The sequence below is a fragment of the Patagioenas fasciata genome, chromosome 27, assembly GCF_037038585.1.
Source record: "Patagioenas fasciata isolate bPatFas1 chromosome 27, bPatFas1.hap1, whole genome shotgun sequence".
In the NCBI taxonomy this organism is placed as follows: domain Eukaryota; kingdom Metazoa; phylum Chordata; class Aves; order Columbiformes; family Columbidae; genus Patagioenas; species Patagioenas fasciata.
Window position 1 is genome coordinate 1,657,365 of NC_092546.1, and position 16,826 is coordinate 1,674,190.

Here is a 16,826-nt window from a genome sequence, read left to right on the forward strand (position 1 = left end):
CGTGGTTTCCCTGTCGCTGGCGCCGACCGTTCAGGGCTGCTCTGAGACCCAACAAACTCGTGTGAGCGGTGAGGGATGCTCTGTGCCGGGTTGCACCAGGGGCTCACCGGGCCGCTTTGCCGGTGCTGCGCGTGCTTCCTAATGGCTTGTGCTGTTTGTTTTTCTGTCTGTGTTGTGTCCCCAGTTAAATGGAAGTGGTCAAGTGAAAGTGCCCAGCCACTACCTGCCCACGCAGATGCTGGCGCCGCCACCTCCCCCCGGCATGCCCCGCTTGGCCGTCTCTCCTGACACCAAATCCACCACGACAACTACCGAGGGAGGGACGACCTCACCGACATCACCCAGTAAGCACCCCGTGGCGCCCACCCCTCTCCCCGGCCTGGCTGGACCCTCCTCTCACAGCCCCCAAGGTCCCCCATGTAGTGTTGGTGCCACCAGGGGGGCGCTGGTGGAGGTGGCCTCCCTGCAGCCGGGGAGAGGGCGGCAGCCAGCACACAGTGAGTTTGCTGGGTCTCAGGCAGGTCGGAGCGGGCAGGGTTTGGGCAGGCTGCTGTTGTGTCCCCCGAGCCAGGGGGTCCCACGCTGGTCCCAGGGACCGGCCTGAGCCCCACGTCCCTCTGAGATGGCTGGGGGAGCAGGAGCGGAGCCGCGACAGGACTCCCCAAACCAATGTCCTGCCCAAATCCCCCCAGCACAGGCAGGGCTTGCGGGGGAGGCTGTTGCCTTTCTGTGCCTCAGTTTCCCCGCTGGCTGTTAGTGGTGGTGCTGCCAGTGACGCAGGGACCAACCAACATGGGTGCGGCGCTGGGGCTGGGGGCAGCGTGCCTGGCTGCACCACACAGGTCTACCATCCTCCTGCTGCCACGGGGGTCCCCAGCACGGGGGACCCCAATCTGGTCAGGGGTTGTGAAGTGACGTGGTTTCAAGGGCTGTGTGCAGGCCCACCAGAGCCCTTGGCAGGAGGTGCCTGGGAAGCCTTCGTTAGTAGTGGTGGCTGATGAGCTCGTGCCCCTCTGCTCCACCTTGCGGTCTTCAGCGCCTTGACCAGGAGAATTTTGGAGTGCTGAGCCTGGGACCTCAGAGGGGAGATGCTGGCGTTGCCCCTGGGCTGGCATTGGGGCGCGTCACAGCTGTGGGACACTGTGCCATCGCCACACTCTGCGAGGGAGTTGTCCCTGTTCCCGTCCTGCTCTGCCCATGGGACACTTTCCAGTATCCTGAGAGGCTGCCACATCCCCACAGGGTTGAGCCGTGCCTGGGCACACTGGCCCCAGGGGACAGGCCACTGGTGGGTGCCACCAGCTGGTGGGTGTCAAGGTCAGGTAGTGTGAAGAAATCAAAGCCCGGACAATGTGGAGGGGAGAGCTTGGGCTGGCGTGGCCAGGCCATCGACGGAGCCACGGCCATGCAGAGAGACCTGGGCAGTGCCAGTCCCCCCTGGGCTCAGGAAGGGATGCATGCAGGCCCTAAGGGGCGCAGAGGCCAGGTGGCTCCAAGCCCCCTGTGCCCACTGGCTCCCATGGGGCTGAGCCCAGGAGCTCAGCGGGGCCGGGGGTCCCACTGCTGGACCCCGGCTGGGTGGTGGAGGTGGCAGTGGGGGGATGTGGCGAGTGGAGCTGGTTGCTCCCATTGCCCTGACCCCACGGCAGCTCCACTCAGGAAGCCAAAAGGCTGGCACAGCAGAGGAGTACCCGCCTATGCTGGCACCCTGGGGGTGTCCTGCCCCCCAGCCAGCCATCCCTCTGAAGCTGGCCCTCCAGCAGATGCCAGCACGCGTGGCACTGCCTTGGGCACAGCGTCCTTTGGCCTCTGCTCTCCTGCTGTCAGGGCGCAGCCGGGGACATTGCCCGGCCACCAGCTTCAAGTGCCCGGGACTCCTATCCCAGCAGTGCCAGGGAGCGGGCCGGGCTTGGCCCTCGGGGGGACAATGGTGGTGCCACCAGTAGCCCCGTTAACGAGCTCTCGTTTGTTCCCCAGCCTACTCTGCACCAGGCACGCCCCCTGCGAACCGTTCCTTCGTGGGATTAGGACCAAGGGATCCTGGGAGTATCTATCAGGCACAGGTGAGAGGGGGATGTTTCTGGGGGGACCTTCCTGCCCTCGCGCCAGGCACCGCCGCTGTGGCATCGTCATGGGCATCGCCGCCGTGGGCATTGGCTGTTGCAGGCGTCACCGTTGTGGTATCAGTGCCGTGGTGTTGCTGACATGGGCATCCCCACCATGGCATTGCTGCTGTGGTGTTGCCACCATGGGCATTGCCATGATGGGCACTGACAGCATAGCATCACTGCCATGGGCATCACCACCACGGGTATGGCTGTTGTGGGCATCACCGTCACGAGCATCACTGCTGTGTCATTGCTGCCATGGTGTGGCTGCAGTGACGTCATTGCCATGGCTGTTGCCCCCGTGGGCATCACCGCTGTGGGTGTTGCCACCAGGGGCATCGCTGCTGTGGGCGTAACTGCTGTGGGCATAGCTAACGTGGGCATAAGAGCTGTCAGCATTGCCACCGTGGGCATCACCACCATGGCATCGCTGCCCTGGCATTGCCGCTGCGGGCGTTGCTGCTGTGGGCATCACTGCCCTGACACCACCATTGTGGGCATCCCCACCATGGGCATTGCCACCTGGTACCCTGTGCCAGGCACTCAGGCACTGCTGGTGGCTTGGGACCACCAAGGGTCCCCCAGGGCAGAGGGAGGTCACTGCCGTGCCCACACCTGGCACCTCACTCACCTCTCCAGCCTCCAGCAGTGCACCGCCTGGCACCGTGGCACCGCTGGGCTGCCCAGGTGCCCACAGCATCCCCGAACGAGGGACACCAGGGCCATGTGCCCCCCTCCAGGTGGGCACAGACACCCTGCTCTTGCCTGGCCGTGGCTGTCGGCCGCTCCAGCTGCAGCGGGACGTGGCGTGCGCCTTTGCAGGGGCTTTTCATTAGTCCTGGGTATTTTTTCACCAGTAGCTCATGAGCTGGTGCCAGCGCTGTGGGGAGTACCATGGGACAGGGCAGGAGCACCTCGCCTCGCTTGTGATTTGAGTTGACTGGCCTCGGTGGTCCCAGTGGGGGCAGCTCCGGAGGCTGCAGCCCTGCGCAGGGGTGCCACCGGTGCCGGGGCAGGGGATGGGTGTCTGGTTGGCGCCGTGCCAGGAGCACCCCAGGGTGCTGCACCCGCTGAGAGCGAGTGCTCAGGGCACAGAGCCGTGCCGTAGGGCACCCAGGGGTGCTGTTCTGTGCCAGGGTGTGAGCACTTGGAACCACCAGCTGTGCCATGGGGCACCCAAGGGTGCTGTGCCATTGCAGGGGGCAAGTACTGGGGGCCCAGCTCTGGCAACACCCCCTGCCCTGCCTTGGTTTCCCCAATCCTACACATAGGCAGAGCACAGTGGGGTGGGCACCCTTGGGGCCTTTGGGTCTCTAAAGAGGAGACATGGGGCAGCAGCGGGAGAGCCCCAGGGAAGCAGGATACTGGGGTCACTGCACCCCCAAGCCCCCGGGTGTCACAGCCGCTCGCAGCCCCAGGTTTCCAAGCTCCGTGTCCCTGTGTGCATGTGTCTAGTCACACTCTTGGAGCCTCTCTAGGGCTCAGGGATGCTCTACGTGGGGAAACTGAGGCACGGGGGAAAGAAAGTGGTGTCCTATGTCCCTGGGAGGAGTAGCTGTGACCCACAGCTCTCAGGTCATATGTGGCAGGGCCGTGAAGGGTTAAGGGAAGCCGCGGCCTTGAGCCGTCTCGTTGCCAACGGAAACCAGACATGAGGTAATCGTGGACGAACTTGAACTTGGGGCTGGGTGGGGAGAAAACGGGAGGGCGGCAGGGGGCCACCCTGAGGGGTCCTCAGCCCTGTCACCCCCAGCCTGTCCCCAGACAGGACCATTCCCCTGGGAGCATCGCCTGCGCTGTGGAGGTGCAGAGGGACCAGCCACCAAGGGGGACACGAGTGGCGGCGGTGCAGAGGACTGACAAACTCCGTGCAGGAGTGGGGCCGCCAGCCCTGTGCAGGGCAGCAGGGCGAGCTGGGCAGGGTGACAGCGTGCGGACAGCTGTCTCGGGGTGGGGACGACACACCGGGTGCACTGAGTGGCTCCGCAGCTCAGAGCGCTAACGCCAGCCTCTCTCTTCTCTCCCGGCAGTCCTGGTACCTCGGATAACCGCCGCTGTGCCGCCCCTTCGCCTCCCTTCTCCTCTGCTTTAGGCACCCCCAGAGGAACATCCCCGTCCCCGAGCACCAGGCCCAGCCTTGCGGTGACGACGGAGAGCGCAGACTCACGATGATAATGACGACGACAACGACAACAAGCAAAACCCACACCCGGAGGAAAGAGTGAGGGAAAGAAAGAAGGAAAAGGGTCAAACTTTTTTTAAAAAGAAACAAAACGGAACAAAACAAAAACAAACAAAACAACAATCCACGCCAGGAGGACCTTCCCCCCACCCCAGCGATATGCCAGAAAACAAGGAACCGGAAAACAAAAAACCACACAAAACCGAAAAACAAGACAAAAAAGAGAAAGAAACAAAAGAACACTATGACTTGCCCTGTCGTCCAGCGCTGCGCCAAGACCTGACGCAGCTCGTGCCAGTGATGGCTCCCGGGCGGCAGCGGGGCTGCAGCGCCAGAGCCCGGCCGGCCGCTCGCCGGAGGGTTGGATGTACAAACTGCTCTTGACTCTCCCATTCTTGCCTCTATGTGAGTAAAAATGAACAACCCCCCCCGCCGCCTCCCCCGCGTCCCCCTCCCACACCCCACGCAGACTTTTGGATGGTCCCCGGGCCGGGGGGTGCGGGGGCACCGCGGGTGAGGGGCTTCCCGCCAGGTGCGGCAGTGGTGATGCCGCTGCCGTGAAAGCGCCGTGGGATGGGTGACGCCGTGCTGCGGTGGCGCGGTGACATGGCGGTGAGGTGACACAGTGATGTGGTGGTACAGTGACATAGTGGCCGGGTCAGCTTGGCACAACGACTGTCACAGGAGGGGGGTCTGGGGCCACAGAGGGCGCGTGGGCACAGCTGGGGCGGTCACAGTAGCAGTGGCACCCCGATTCCCATTGGGGACACAGCATGGGGACACTCCTGCCACAGCCCCAGCGGGACCCAGGCTGCCACCACCAGGCCAGGGCACTGGTCACCGTCGCTCTTCAGCGCCTTCCTCACCCTCTGTGTGCACCGGCCCCAGTGTCCCCACGGTGTCCCCACGTGTGTCCCTGTCTCCCCTGCATGTCCCCGTGCCGGGGGGTCTGCGGGGCCGCGGCGGGGGCGTGTGTCCATGTGTCTGAGCTATGCATTCCTGTGGACAGGTACCAGGTGGATGGCGAGGAGAGGGTGCGCTCGTGTTGCACATTTTGTAGGAAATGCACTTTTAAGAGGGAATCATCAAAAAAAAAAAAAGAAAAAAAAATCAGAAAAAAGGAGGAGGAGGAGGACGAGGGGATGAGGTGGAGCCCCCAGCACTGGCTTGCTAGGATGGCTGCTTTGGGGTTTTGGGGTTTTTTTTGGGTTTTGGGTTTTTTTTTTAATACAAAAGGATGGAGAAAAGGAGTCGGAGTGAGAGCGAGGGCGGAGCCGGCCCCACGGAGCCCCGGCCCTGCGTCAAGTGCCTGAACTGCACCCCGAAGGAGCCGTGGCCGGGGCGGCGCTGCAGGAGCCCCTGGCTGCCCCCGTCCCACGGATGGTGACGCGGCCGGGATGGAGACTCGGGGATGTGCCTTAGCGCAGAGGGACCCACGCAGCAGCCGCGGTGAGGAGGAGGAAACGACGAAGGCACCTGGCATCGCCAACAAGATGGTGGCAGCCACGGAGGAGAGCAGAGCGGTCCCAGGCCTGTCCCCACGCCCCAGGGACGCCCCGCAGGTCCTGACAGAAGCCACCTTGGGGTGTCCGGGAGCAGGGGATGTCACCGAGGCCACCGCCCGCCTGGCCCCCATCCTGGCCCCACAGCCACCCCATGGACCACCGGCACCGCATCCCCCATCCCCGCTCCCCGGCGCGGCTGGATCCTGCCCGCCCGCGGCACCGCACAGGAAAGGGCTGACGCCGAAATCCCGGGAGACACAAACACCATCAAAAAGGACAAGAAAAGGAGAAAACCCACCAGAAACAAGGAGAAAACAAAAAAAAAAAGGCGCTTGGCAGAGAGGGAAACCTGTTTTTAAAAAAAAAAAAATCTGAGAAAAGAAACACATTAAAAAAAAAAAAAAAAAAGAAAAAGACAGAAAAAAAAAAGACAAAGTGCATGGTGCTTTAACAGGACCTGGTGACCTGGCTCGACAGCCGCGGACGGCTGACGCTGTGCATGGCGACTGTATTAACCGGCTCTACCCTCCCCTTCAGCAACCACAGAAAAAGAGGAAAAAAATCTGTATAAAAGGAAAAAAAAGGCCACAAAAAAAAAAAAAAGAAAAAAAAACCAACACACGAGAAAAAAAAAAAACAAACAATCCATGTTTTCCTAATTTGCACGAAATTTTATACCACATGATGTGCCTTGCCTTCGGAGACTAAGTATTACTGGACCCGATATGAGCGCGAGGGAGTCGCTGCATGCCCGGGGCTCCCGGGGCGGGGCGGCCGCCCCCCGCTCCTGCATGGCTTCTTCTCGGCCGGAAAAGTCCCTTTTCTCTCTATTATTATTATTTTGTAACCGATTTCCCCCTCAGAAATGTCTTCCAGTTGGTAATACCGATGCATCCTCTGCGCCAACACACCGGAATATGCAATAGCCGCTCGGCGAGGGGGGGCCTGGCCGGGGGCTGGGGGGGGGTCCAGCCACCCGTGTGCTTTGCCTCTCTCTTTTTCTTTTTGTTTTGTTTTGGTTTTTTCTTCTTTCCCTTTTTTTGGGGGGTTTTATGTTATGTTTCTGCTGACAGCAACCAAAGGCAGCGAGGCGGGCGGCGACGGGGCTCCTGCCCCGGTCACGGCCCCCCAGTTCCCTTGGGGGAACCCAGGCGTCCGGGCGTGGTGGGATGGACGAGGATGCGGTCGGGGCCCCCGTGGGGAGGACTGGGGATGGAGCCCCCCATGGCTGAGCTCTAATGGGGAGCCCACAGCAAAGCCCCCCTCCCCTTTAGGGCACCCTACCCTTTTTAATTGGTATTGGAGGGGCGCAGGGCCAGGAGGGCTGAGTCCAGCTGCTCTTGTGACAGGAATGGAACCGTGTGAATGTAGCTGTGCTCCCCCCGGCTGGTGTCGGGGGAGTCGCAGCCCCCCCACCTCCATCCCCATCGGCTTCACCCGCGGGACTGGCTGGCGCAGCCGGGGCCGTGCCGAGGGTCCCTCTCGCCGTCTCTTGGTCTGTTCCCAGCTGTGCCAACTGCCAAGCGGGGTCCCGACACCCCCAAAAAATCCAGAACTTGCCTTAAATCCCAAGCATCCCACCAGCTGCAGAGAGACCCCCGGCCCCGGGCTGTGGACCCGTGTGTGTCGCAGCACCGATGGGCGGTGGCACCAATGGGCGGGTGGCGCCGCGTGTCGCTGCTGCTTCGTAACGGAGAAACGTCACCAACTTTTGGTGTTTTATCGGTGTCCAAAAGTATTATTTGGGGGGGGGGGGTCACGTCCCCGTGTCCCACCGGGGTCTCCCCCGCCGGTGCAGTTTGTTTGGGGTCCCACAGGGCGGGGGAACATCCTTGGGAGACCCTCATGCAAGGTGCAGTATTGATTTCTGCAAGGACGATGCAACGTGGAGAGCAGGAGGTCAGCGTCCCGGGGGGGGGGAAGAAGTTAACAAATAGAGTTAAAAAAATGTATATATATATGAAAATGTAAAAAGAATGGTTTTAAGGCCAGGACAGGATCAGCTCAAAGCAAAACAAACCGAATGAACAACATGTTAAAGGCGTCCTCAGTGGGGAGCAGTGAGCGGCAGCGGGGGCACCCGGGCACCCCCCCGGCCAACCCAGCGAGACGGCTCCGGGGGGCGAGGGGCGCGGGCGCCCCTGGGCCTGGCCCTGCCGGGTAACCCCTGGGCCCCCTCCGGCCCCCCCACTCCGCTGCCTTTACCCCTGGGCCCCGCAGCACGACCGAGCCCCAAAACCCGCCCTTGGCAAGAAAAGCACCTTAAAACATGTTAAAAACAAAAAAAAAAAAGCAAAAAAACTATTAATAATCAACTGGACGCTCCCCCAGCGCGGAGAGCGGCAGCGGGGGGGTCGGGCCGCGGCTTTCCCTTGGGGATCCGGGAGCTCCCCTGGGTCTTTGCACTGCTCCCCCCGACCCCACCTGGGGCTGCACCCCCAGCTCTGCCCAAAGGGAATATGCAACCCCCCAGACCGCCAGGGGCTCCGGCCGCGCGGGAACGGGGGACGACCACTAATTTTATTGTGTTGTTTTTATCGTTCTCCCCTTTTTTTATCCCCTCGTGGCCTCTGGGCTCGGTGACCACAGCTGGGGGGCGCAACGCAGGAGGGGACCCCGTCAGCGTGGGTGCTCCGGGGGGACGCGGGGGCTCCGCTCGACAATCACTGCGCCCGGGGGCCTTCGGGGGTTTCATGCACTACAGTCTCTCCTAGAGGGTTTTTAGTCAGCTTGTCGGTTTAAGGAATTAATTAAAAATAGTCCTTGTGACCTATAAATAAATTAAAAAAAAATAACCTGTACATATATATATATATATCTCCACATATATATATATGGGGCTGCAGGGGCCGGAGGTGGGCACAGGTCCCTGCGGGCCAACACACAGTTAAGGTACTTTAAAGCGCAAAGAAATATATATATATATATATATATAAAATCGCATATATATATATATATAAATGTGTCTTCTTGTTGTTTTGTTTCTTTTGTTGTTTTATTTTGTACTCTGAGTTGGGAATTGCTGCTTTCTGTCCCGGGTCCTGTCCCGGGGCTCCCGCCGCCCGGGGGGGCAGCGCCCGCGGGTGCCCCCGCAGCAGCGCCCGCGGGTCCCGCGGCGGCGCGACCGGAGGCGGGGGCGCCCCCACCCCGGACAAAGAGCGGCAAAAGGAGAGAAACCGCCCCAAAAAGGTGTCGAGGCGGCAGCCGGCAGGACCACGACTCACACCCATACCAAAAATCCCGCCGCAGTGCCTCCGCGCCGCCGGCTGCCCCCGCCCGCCTTTTCGGGGGGTCCCCCCTCCCCGCCCCGCGGGGCGCTGGGTGCTGCCCCCCCGCAGTTATATTTTACTAGTTAGCCGATTCTCGCTTCTCGCTTGCCGCAGCCGTTACACACCCGCCGAGCGCACCAGGGCCGCGAGCCGGGGCCGGGACCCCCTGGCTGTGTCCCCCCCAGCCCCTGCATGACCCCCCGAGCCCCCGCTCGCCCCCCTGGTGCTTCACGATATTGATTATACCATTGTACGCAGCCATTACCGATAGCCGCCGCTCCCGCCTACATACCAGTTACTGACCGTGACTATGGATTGGGGTTTATTTTCGTTTTCTTTTTTGTTTTGCTATGTTTCTTTTGTTTTATTTTGGGTTTTTTTGGGGGTTTGTTTTTGGTTTTTCTTTTTTTTTTTTTTTTGTTTTGTTGTTGTTTTAGGTTTTTTTTTTTTCCCCCCTTCCCCTATGCAAAAAAGAGAAAAAGAGACAAAAAAGAAGAAAAAAACAAAAAACAAAAAACTGACACAAAAAAAAAATAAAAGGAAAAAAAAAGACAAACAAAAAAATGTATAAAAATTAAACAAGCTATGCTTCAACTCCAGCCCGCCTCCGGCCCTCCTTCGCTGCCGGGAAACTGAGGCACGGCGCCCAGCCTGAGGAAGGACCGGGTGTCCATGACACGGGGAGCACTGGGGGGCAAAGGGGGGTACTGGGGGGCACAGGGGGGTACTGGAGCACAGCCGTGCCAGGCAATGGGTGCCCATCACCCTGGAGGGGGGATGCCCACCCATGGGTGCTCATGGCCTGGGGCGGGGGGGGGGTGCTGAGCCAGGGACCAGGGTGGGGCCAGAGGGGACACAGAGGGACGGGGCCCGAGTGGGTGCAGCCTTGGGCTCACGTGGGGATGCGGCGCTGCCGTCGTCACCTCTGCAGCAAGACCTTGTCCTCGTGACGTCACCACCTCATGCACGTGACATCGCTGCCCTCACCCGTGTGACATCGCGGGCCTAACCTGTGCGCCAGCCCTGCAGTCCCCATCGTCCCCATCATCCCCATTGTCCCCGTCGTCCCCATCGTGTGCATCCTGAAGAGCTGCTCAGCGCAGCTGCGGGTCCCAAGGCCAGATGCTCCCCCCAGCAGCCCCAGTCCCCCATGACACCCATTGGTCCCCAAGTACCGCGGGAGGTGGGGCGGGACACCTGGGTCAGGGCGCATCGGTGGTGGTGACGTGGCCGGGCACAGGCTGTTGGCTGTGCCGAGGTCGCTGAGACCTGGCAGCTTGTCACATGCCAGAAGCCCGCCATTGGCCCTTTCCCCAGTGGCACCCGTGGGTGCCCCCTCATCCAGCACTCTCAAGGCAGGGGGGTGGCACTGGGGGCCCCTCCTGAGGGTGTGGAGCCCCACGGGAGCCACCGGACAGCCCCATGCCCAGCAGGGTGACACCAGACACGCGATGCCAGCGCAGGCTGGGGACCTTTACTGGGGTACAGCCAGGGACACACACCACCCCCACGGGCAGGACCCCCTGCTGGCCCCATCATGGGAGGTGCAGCGGGGGCCCTGCTCCTGTCCCCAGCCACCGCCCTTCCTGATCCACTCCAGTGTGCGATTGATCCATGCCTGGTCTTGGAGGCAGCCAGGTCCACCGCAGCACCTCCAGCGCTGCGGCTGCCCTGCAAAACCCGGCGCGGATCCGTGCCCCACGGCCGGGGCTGAGGTGTAGTGTCCGATGAGGGAACCCCAGCGCTGTGCCCTGGGTGGGCTGGGGGCGGCCACCACCTCAGAAGGACGTGGCCTTGCTCTGCCCCTCGCTCTCCTCGTCGCTGTCCTTCTTGGCTGCCAGGTTGACATGGCCGTCGTGCTCCAGCCTGCTGGGAGAGGGGCATCAGCAAGGCACGGCCACCCCCACAGGGCACCCCGACCCGCTCCCCGGGGCATCACCGTCTGCTGTGCCAAGAGCACGCCAGGCCACGCATGGCACTGCTGGGCTGTGCATGGCACCGCCAGCACACGACTGTCCCCAGTGGGAAATCGAGGCCAGGACAGGGGGGCCCAGCGCCAGCCCCGCAGTGCCGGTGCTGCAGTACCTGTCAGTGCCCAGGGTCTCCTTGAGTTTGCTCTGCTTCCTGCGAGGGGAGAGGAGGAGTGAGTGGTGCCCAGGGGTGGCCCCATCCCCGCCCTGCAGCACCCTGCTCTCGGGCTCGTGGCCCCCCTGGGCTGGCAGAGGTGGGTGCAGGACGTGTCCCCACCGCAGTGACCCACCTGCGCATCCTGATCTGCCAGAGCCGGTTGACGAGCAGGAGCACAAAGACAATGAAGAGGAAGACAACAACGGCCGTAAGGCCGACAAGCCAGGGCTGCAGCACCTTGGGGCCGGTGCCTGCATGGCAGGGGGACAGGAGTGAGGGTAGGGATGGGGATGGCTGCAGGCAAACTCCATCCTGCAGAAGACAGGACCCCCCATCCCATGGCACAGGGTCCTAGTTGTGCCAAGCCAGGCACCAGGGGACACAAGGCACCAGGGGACATCAGCAGACACTCCTCAACCTCCCCACTGTCCCCTGGGTGCTGAGGAAGCCACCCCCGACGCAGCCACCCTGTCCTTGGCAGAGCACCGGGGAACCCAGCAAGGGGGAGGGCACTGGGGACAGTGGATGCCCCCAAACCTTTCTGCTCTGCCCCAGAATGGCTGCTGCCAGGGCACTGGTCCTACTGGGAAGGTCTCCCAGGCGCCGATCCACTGCCCTGGGGCGGGCATGGCCACCCCCCTAAGGGCACCGTGGGGCACAGGGGTTCGCGGGGCACGGGGACACCTACCGGCCTGTCCACGGACGGGGGCGGCAAGGACAAGCAGGACCAGGAACAAGAGGGGTTGCAGGGCCCTCAGCATTTTTGGATAGTGATGGCAGAGGGAGCTGGGTAACGGCCGGATCGTGCACCCCGAGCTGGGCTCCTCTCCTGTGCGGCTGCTGGTGCAGAGTGCAGGCACCGCTCCCTGCACCCAGGGCCAACGGGCGGCTTTTATTTGGCTCAAAAGGACAAGTGCCACCGAGCTCCATGGCAACATGGCTCCCGTAACCCTGGGGAGGTGGCACCTCTCCCCTGGCTCAGCCACCAGCCCCCGTGGCACCCAACAGCCACCACCTTGGGACTGCAGTGGCAGCCCCACGCCCAGGGCTGGCTCCACCAGGCTCAGGTGGGTGAGTGGATGCGGGGACAGATGGATGGGCAGGTGGGTGTTTGGAGGGACAGACGGATGGATGAGTGGGTGGGTGGGTGGATGGACAGACAGACAGATGTGTGGGTGGCAGCCCAGACAGATGTACAGAGTGCCCAGCCTGCCTGCTGCCCCATCCCAGTCTGTCCCCTCTGCCCATGGGGCACCGCTGTCCCCGCTGGCAGATCCGGGCTAGTGCCCCATCCCCACAGACATGGCCCCTGCCCTGCCGCGCGGTGGGGACGGGGCAGCATGAGGGGTGCACAGCACCAGGCCGCCCCGGCTCCACCCCGGCCCAGGCCAGGCCAGGTCAGCTGGGGCCCAGATGTGACGGCTGGTGCCGCAGGAGCCCAACACGTGCCCAGGGAGTGCCTGGATACGGCGAAGAGATAAATATTAACGGTGTTATCAGCGAGACTTTGGAAGGGTGAGCTGCTTCGCTCTGCCACACAGCCCCCACCCGCCCGGGCACAGGGGAAACTGGGGCATAGGGTGGCAGGCACACCAGGGAGAGCCCGTGGGCTTTGTCAGGACCACCCTGCCCATGGTGGTTCCCCAAGGGGTGGCGAATGAGCCCGGAGACATGGGGACAGTGTCCCCACCAGAGGCACGTGGTGGGGGTGATGCAGCCACGTTGCCCATAGGACACAGCCCCCATCTCTGGTTCCCCACCCAGAGCCCACGTGGGGCTCACGGATGCTCTGTCCCCCAGGATGGGCTCTGGGGGCAGCTGCGGGTGCCACTGGGTTCTGTCCCATTGGGAGGGGGCACAGCCTGGGAGCATCAGGGCACTGAGGGGGCCAGCAGGCAGGGGCAAATCCAGCTTCAGCACACAGACAGCTGTCTGTCCGTCCTTCCCTCCCCGTGTATCTGCACATGGGTGTGCTGATGTGGATCTCCCCACAGCTCTGTGTGTGTGTGTGTGTGTGTGTGTGTGTGTGTGTGTGTGTGTGTGTGTGTGTGTGTGTGTGCGCCCGTGTCCATGCCCCCTGTGCCCACACCCGGGTTGTGCCCGCCTGCCAGGGGTCTGCACCCCGGAGCACCCACCTTTACCCACCCACGTGTGCCCCCAAACGTGTCTACCTCCCCACGCCTGGAGGCCAGTGCTGCTCCACCGCAGGACTCTGCTGTCCCCAGGCAGGGTCAGGGTGTCCCAGGCTGCCATGTTCAGGTGCCCACACCTGGTAAAGGGTAAGCAAGCAGGGCTGGGGCAGGCAGCTTTATTGGGGGGCAGTGACAGCAGCCCCAAAATAAGCGTGTGGGGCTGTGCTGAGAATGGTTAAGCCACGTGCCAGCACTGGGCAGTGTCATTCCTGTGTCCCAGTCTGAGCCCAGGGCCATGCTGTGACCCGATGGCTGCCATGGCTGCGGGGTCTGGCGGTAGCAGGGGGGGTCCCCTGGCCCTAGAAAAACGTCTTCTTGTGGGAGTCGGCGAAGGAGATGGAGCTGCGCGGGGCGGTGCTGAGCAGCCCTGGCAGGATGTCCATGCCGGGCAGGGCTCCAGCACCTTCACCCTCCGGCTTCCCCTCTGCCGGCACCCAGTCTTCCTCCAGCCACTCCACCTCCGGCACGGTCCCCTCAGCCACCACCGCCTTCTCCTCCTCCAGCTTGGGCCCGAACGCCCAGTCTGTGCAAGCAGAGACGGAGCCATCAGCAGCACATCCCCGCCAGGGCAAAGGCTCTGGGTATGGGGGTCCCCCCCCTTGCCCCCACCCAGCCCCATAAGGAACCCCAAAGCTCAGTCCCGCTCTGGGCAGCACTCACCGGCGAAGTCGTGCACCAGGTCCTTGATGAGGTGCCCCACGATGGCGTACGCCACCACCAGCACCAGGGTGGCTGCCATCACAAGGTAAAGCACATAGCGGGGCAGGCGGATGCTGTCCAGGGCAGGGGGCTTGTAGTCCACATACAGCACCTCATCCTCCTCGGGGGGCGACTGCAGCAAGTGCCGTGACCCCCAGGTCCCCCCACTGCCAGGGAGGGGGGTGCTCCCTGCCATGGTCGTTACGGCTGCCCCTGCACCCCGGCCCGGAGCCCCCAAAGCTGCCGCCACGCGAAGGGCCACAGGGCAGAAGTGGCATCAGGGCTGGCGAAGGCTCCTCGGTGCCGGCAGCTCACGGGGACAGCGGGTCCCCATGCCCGGTGGCAGCACCACTCGCCCACTGCCGCCCAAGGACAGAGCGTCTGCGGGAAGGAGCTTAGCGCCGGCTAATCCAGGCACGGCCCGGCAGGCTCAGCACAGGGGGGACCAGCGGGCTCCAGCACGGCTCAGGGTCCCCCGAATCTGCTCCCCTGGTAGCACCGCAGGCACCATCCAGTGGGAGCGGGGAATCGTCTGCGGCTGGAGAACCCCGAAGGCAGTGATGGCGAGGGCGCCCCAAAGCCTCCCCCCCTCTGCAGCTCAGTTAAATCCCTCTGCAGGCCCCGATCCCCCAAGCAGATGGTGTTAAACCCTGGCAGCAGCCAGGACACAGCAGCCTCTGAGCCAGGAGGTGATGGGGATGGAGCCACAGCCCTGTGCTGGGGGTCCTGGAGCCCTTTGCTGTGCAGAGTCCAGAGCGGGGACTGTCACCTTCCCAGAGCTCTGTGCTGGCCAGTGCACCGCAGTGGCCTGGTGCCCGGCATCGCTCCTCCCGCAGGGAGCAGCTGGCGGAGGGGCGCGGGGTGCAGGCGCCCCTGAAAGCGATGCCCTCTGCAGTGGGAGGGTGCGGGGTTTGGCCCAGACCAGCGGCAGCCCCGAAAAAACCCCGAACCCTTCCCAGGCTGGGTTGGCCAGGGAGTGATGAGGGTGCCCGTGGGGTTTGGCATCAAGTCAAGGCTCAGTGCCCAAACCTTCCTGCACCCCGGCACCCATCACGGCCCTACTGCACCCAGGCTGCCCCTGGCCAAATCCCGGCCACAAAAATGCCAGTTTCATTCCAATTTGGGCTTAAAAGGCATTTGAGGGAACGGAGGAAAACGCAGGCACAGAGCTCTAGAAACAAACCTGCGCAGTCTGAGTGAGTCATGTGTGGAAATGCTGGAGACCAGCAGAGAGCAAGGGTTGGAGCACCAGGGCGATACGTGAGACAAACACACCGGCAAGCCCCGGAACGGCGCTGGCCGCATGCCGAACCCTGCGTCCCGATAGGGTCCCAGCGTGGAGCCGGCGGCTGCCTCACAACTGACAGCACAGCAAGGGGGAAACAGCACGGCCCCCCACCCTGCCCCATTGCCCGTGGTGAATGGAGAAGGGGGCAAAGACGCCGCAAAGCTCGGCGGTGCCAGCTGGGTCCTGCCCACCACCCAGCGGCTACAGAGGATGGGGGAACTGGGGCAAAAGGCCCTGTAACAGCTGCAGGCTCCAAAATGGTGTGAAAACACCAGGTTTTTGTATCCAATGCTCAGGAACAGAACATGCTCCACATCACGCACAGTGACCCCAGCCATAGCACTTGGCGCAGGTGTCTGACTTCCAGGAAGCACGTACAATTGAAACTGGTCACATCTCCAGCAAAACTGCCTTCCACGGCTCCCTGCACCAGCCACGTCCCCAGGCACCAGAGCCCCAGGGACGCCGCAGCAGCAGCTTTAGGGGCACAGGACTGAACCCGGGAGTGACTTGCAGGGAGAGACTGGGCAGCGGGAGAAGCCCCGTGGGCAGGATGCCAGTCCCCACAGGGCAGCGGGACCCCCGGCCCCTCTGCGGGTAGCATCTGCCCCCCTCCCTGAGCCCACCAGGGTCACCCCATGCCATCAGTGACCCCCGCCATGCTCTCTCCTCGCATTATGGTTGGGCTTGATGTTCGTAAAGGTCTTTTCCAACCTAAGTTATTCTGTTGTACGGTTCTATTATGGCAGCCCAGCAGCTGGGGTCTGACCCTGTGGCACTGGGTGCACCCCACGCTTGGGTTAGGGCTAAATCACAGCTCAACTCACACAGAAGCTCCCCCCACCAGCACTTTATTCCCTGCCAGCCCCCCGTGCCCACACTGGGCTGCCGGGGGGGTTGCGTGCTGGGTGACGGCAGCAGACACCAGCCTCAGCCCTCCCAGGTCTGGTTAAACATGGGGGAAAGTCCGGGCAGGCTCTGCCTCACCCCGTAAGCCCTATGGCAGCACCAATCCCTGCAGAAAGAACAAGCACAGCCAAATCTTCCAAACTTTGCCATGGAACAACCCCCATCCCAGGACAAAGGCTGCCGCAAGCACAGCCCTGGCCTGCCACGACAGGAAAGGCCAAACCCACAGCAGCTCCTCTGGCGCGGAGGCAAGGAAGGACCCAGCTCAGCACCACAGGCGATTCTGAGGCATCGCACCGCTACGACCCAGGAGAGCGGGCGCCTGGAGCCAGCCCTGGCCCCCAGCACAGCTCAGCAGGAAACACGGAGCTGTTTCACACCGACCCGCCACGGTAGCACAAGCCCAGAGTGGCCGCGGGCCCCGCGCAGCTGCAACAGGCTCCGGCGTGCAGAGCGGAGCCCACCCAGTCCAAGCCCCGAGCCAGGCTGCGGGCAGGCACCGCTGATCCTGGCAGGGAACAGACGCCGATCCAGGAAACGGGGGATG

The 16,826-nt window shown here is 62.8% G+C and overlaps 3 protein-coding genes across 7 annotated transcripts in view; 1 reads left to right on the forward strand and 2 right to left on the reverse strand.

Annotated features, from left to right (window-relative positions):
* NFIC (nuclear factor I C) overlaps window positions 1-9,663 on the forward strand; it is a 45,140-nt gene extending 35,477 nt beyond the window's left edge. For 2 of the 4 annotated variants that reach the window (XM_065858511.2, XM_065858510.2), the window contains exons 9-11: window positions 185-344; window positions 1,978-2,063; window positions 4,139-9,663. In XM_065858511.2, coding sequence (XP_065714583.1) covers window positions 185-344; window positions 1,978-2,063; window positions 4,139-4,156 — 264 coding nt within the window. In that variant the 3' untranslated portion in view covers window positions 4,157-9,663. The remainder of the gene's footprint in view (window positions 1-184; window positions 345-1,977; window positions 2,064-4,138) is intronic. The other 2 variants (XM_065858512.2, XM_065858513.2) reach the window with 2 other exon arrangements.
* Window positions 9,664-10,516: 853 nt separating this feature from the next.
* On the reverse strand, window positions 10,517-13,216 carry SMIM24 (small integral membrane protein 24). 2 transcript variants are annotated; one of them, XM_071799744.1, is made up of 4 exons: window positions 11,880-13,216; window positions 11,325-11,442; window positions 11,150-11,188; window positions 10,517-10,933 (listed from the first exon to the last, which is right to left on the reverse strand). In XM_071799744.1, exons 1-4 carry the CDS (start codon window positions 12,127-12,129, stop codon window positions 10,843-10,845), a joined length of 498 nt encoding a protein of 165 aa, XP_071655845.1. In that variant the 5' UTR covers window positions 12,130-13,216; the 3' UTR covers window positions 10,517-10,842. The 2 variants fall into 2 exon arrangements, with proteins under 2 accessions (XP_071655845.1, XP_071655846.1); XM_071799745.1 differs by having other exon boundaries at window positions 10,517-10,930; window positions 11,880-12,193.
* A 26-nt stretch (window positions 13,217-13,242) lies between these two features.
* On the reverse strand, window positions 13,243-16,119 carry SMIM44 (small integral membrane protein 44). The gene is made up of 2 exons (XM_071799746.1): window positions 14,044-16,119; window positions 13,243-13,906 (listed from the first exon to the last, which is right to left on the reverse strand). The coding sequence occupies exons 1-2, from the start codon at window positions 14,276-14,278 to the stop codon at window positions 13,683-13,685; spliced, it is 459 nt and encodes a 152-aa protein (XP_071655847.1). The 5' UTR covers window positions 14,279-16,119; the 3' UTR covers window positions 13,243-13,682.
* Window positions 16,120-16,826: the final 707 nt, after the last annotated feature.

Coding starts and splice junctions, on each gene's coding strand:
- SMIM24 (XM_071799744.1), bottom strand. CDS start 12,129: ATGTTGCCATGGAGCTCGGTGGCACTTGTCCTTTTGAGCCAAATAAAA. Junction 11,443..11,879: donor CCCCGTCCGTGGACAGGCCG/GTAGGTGTCCCC, acceptor CCTGCCATGCAG/GCACCGGCCCCAAGGTGCTG. Junction 10,934..11,149: donor GAGACCCTGGGCACTGACAG/GTACTGCAGCAC, acceptor CCCCTCTCCCAG/CAGGCTGGAGCACGACGGCC.
- SMIM44 (XM_071799746.1), bottom strand. CDS start 14,278: ATGGCAGGGAGCACCCCCCTCCCTGGCAGTGGGGGGACCTGGGGGTCA. Junction 13,907..14,043: donor CCTGGTGCACGACTTCGCCG/GTGAGTGCTGCC, acceptor CTGCTTGCACAG/ACTGGGCGTTCGGGCCCAAG.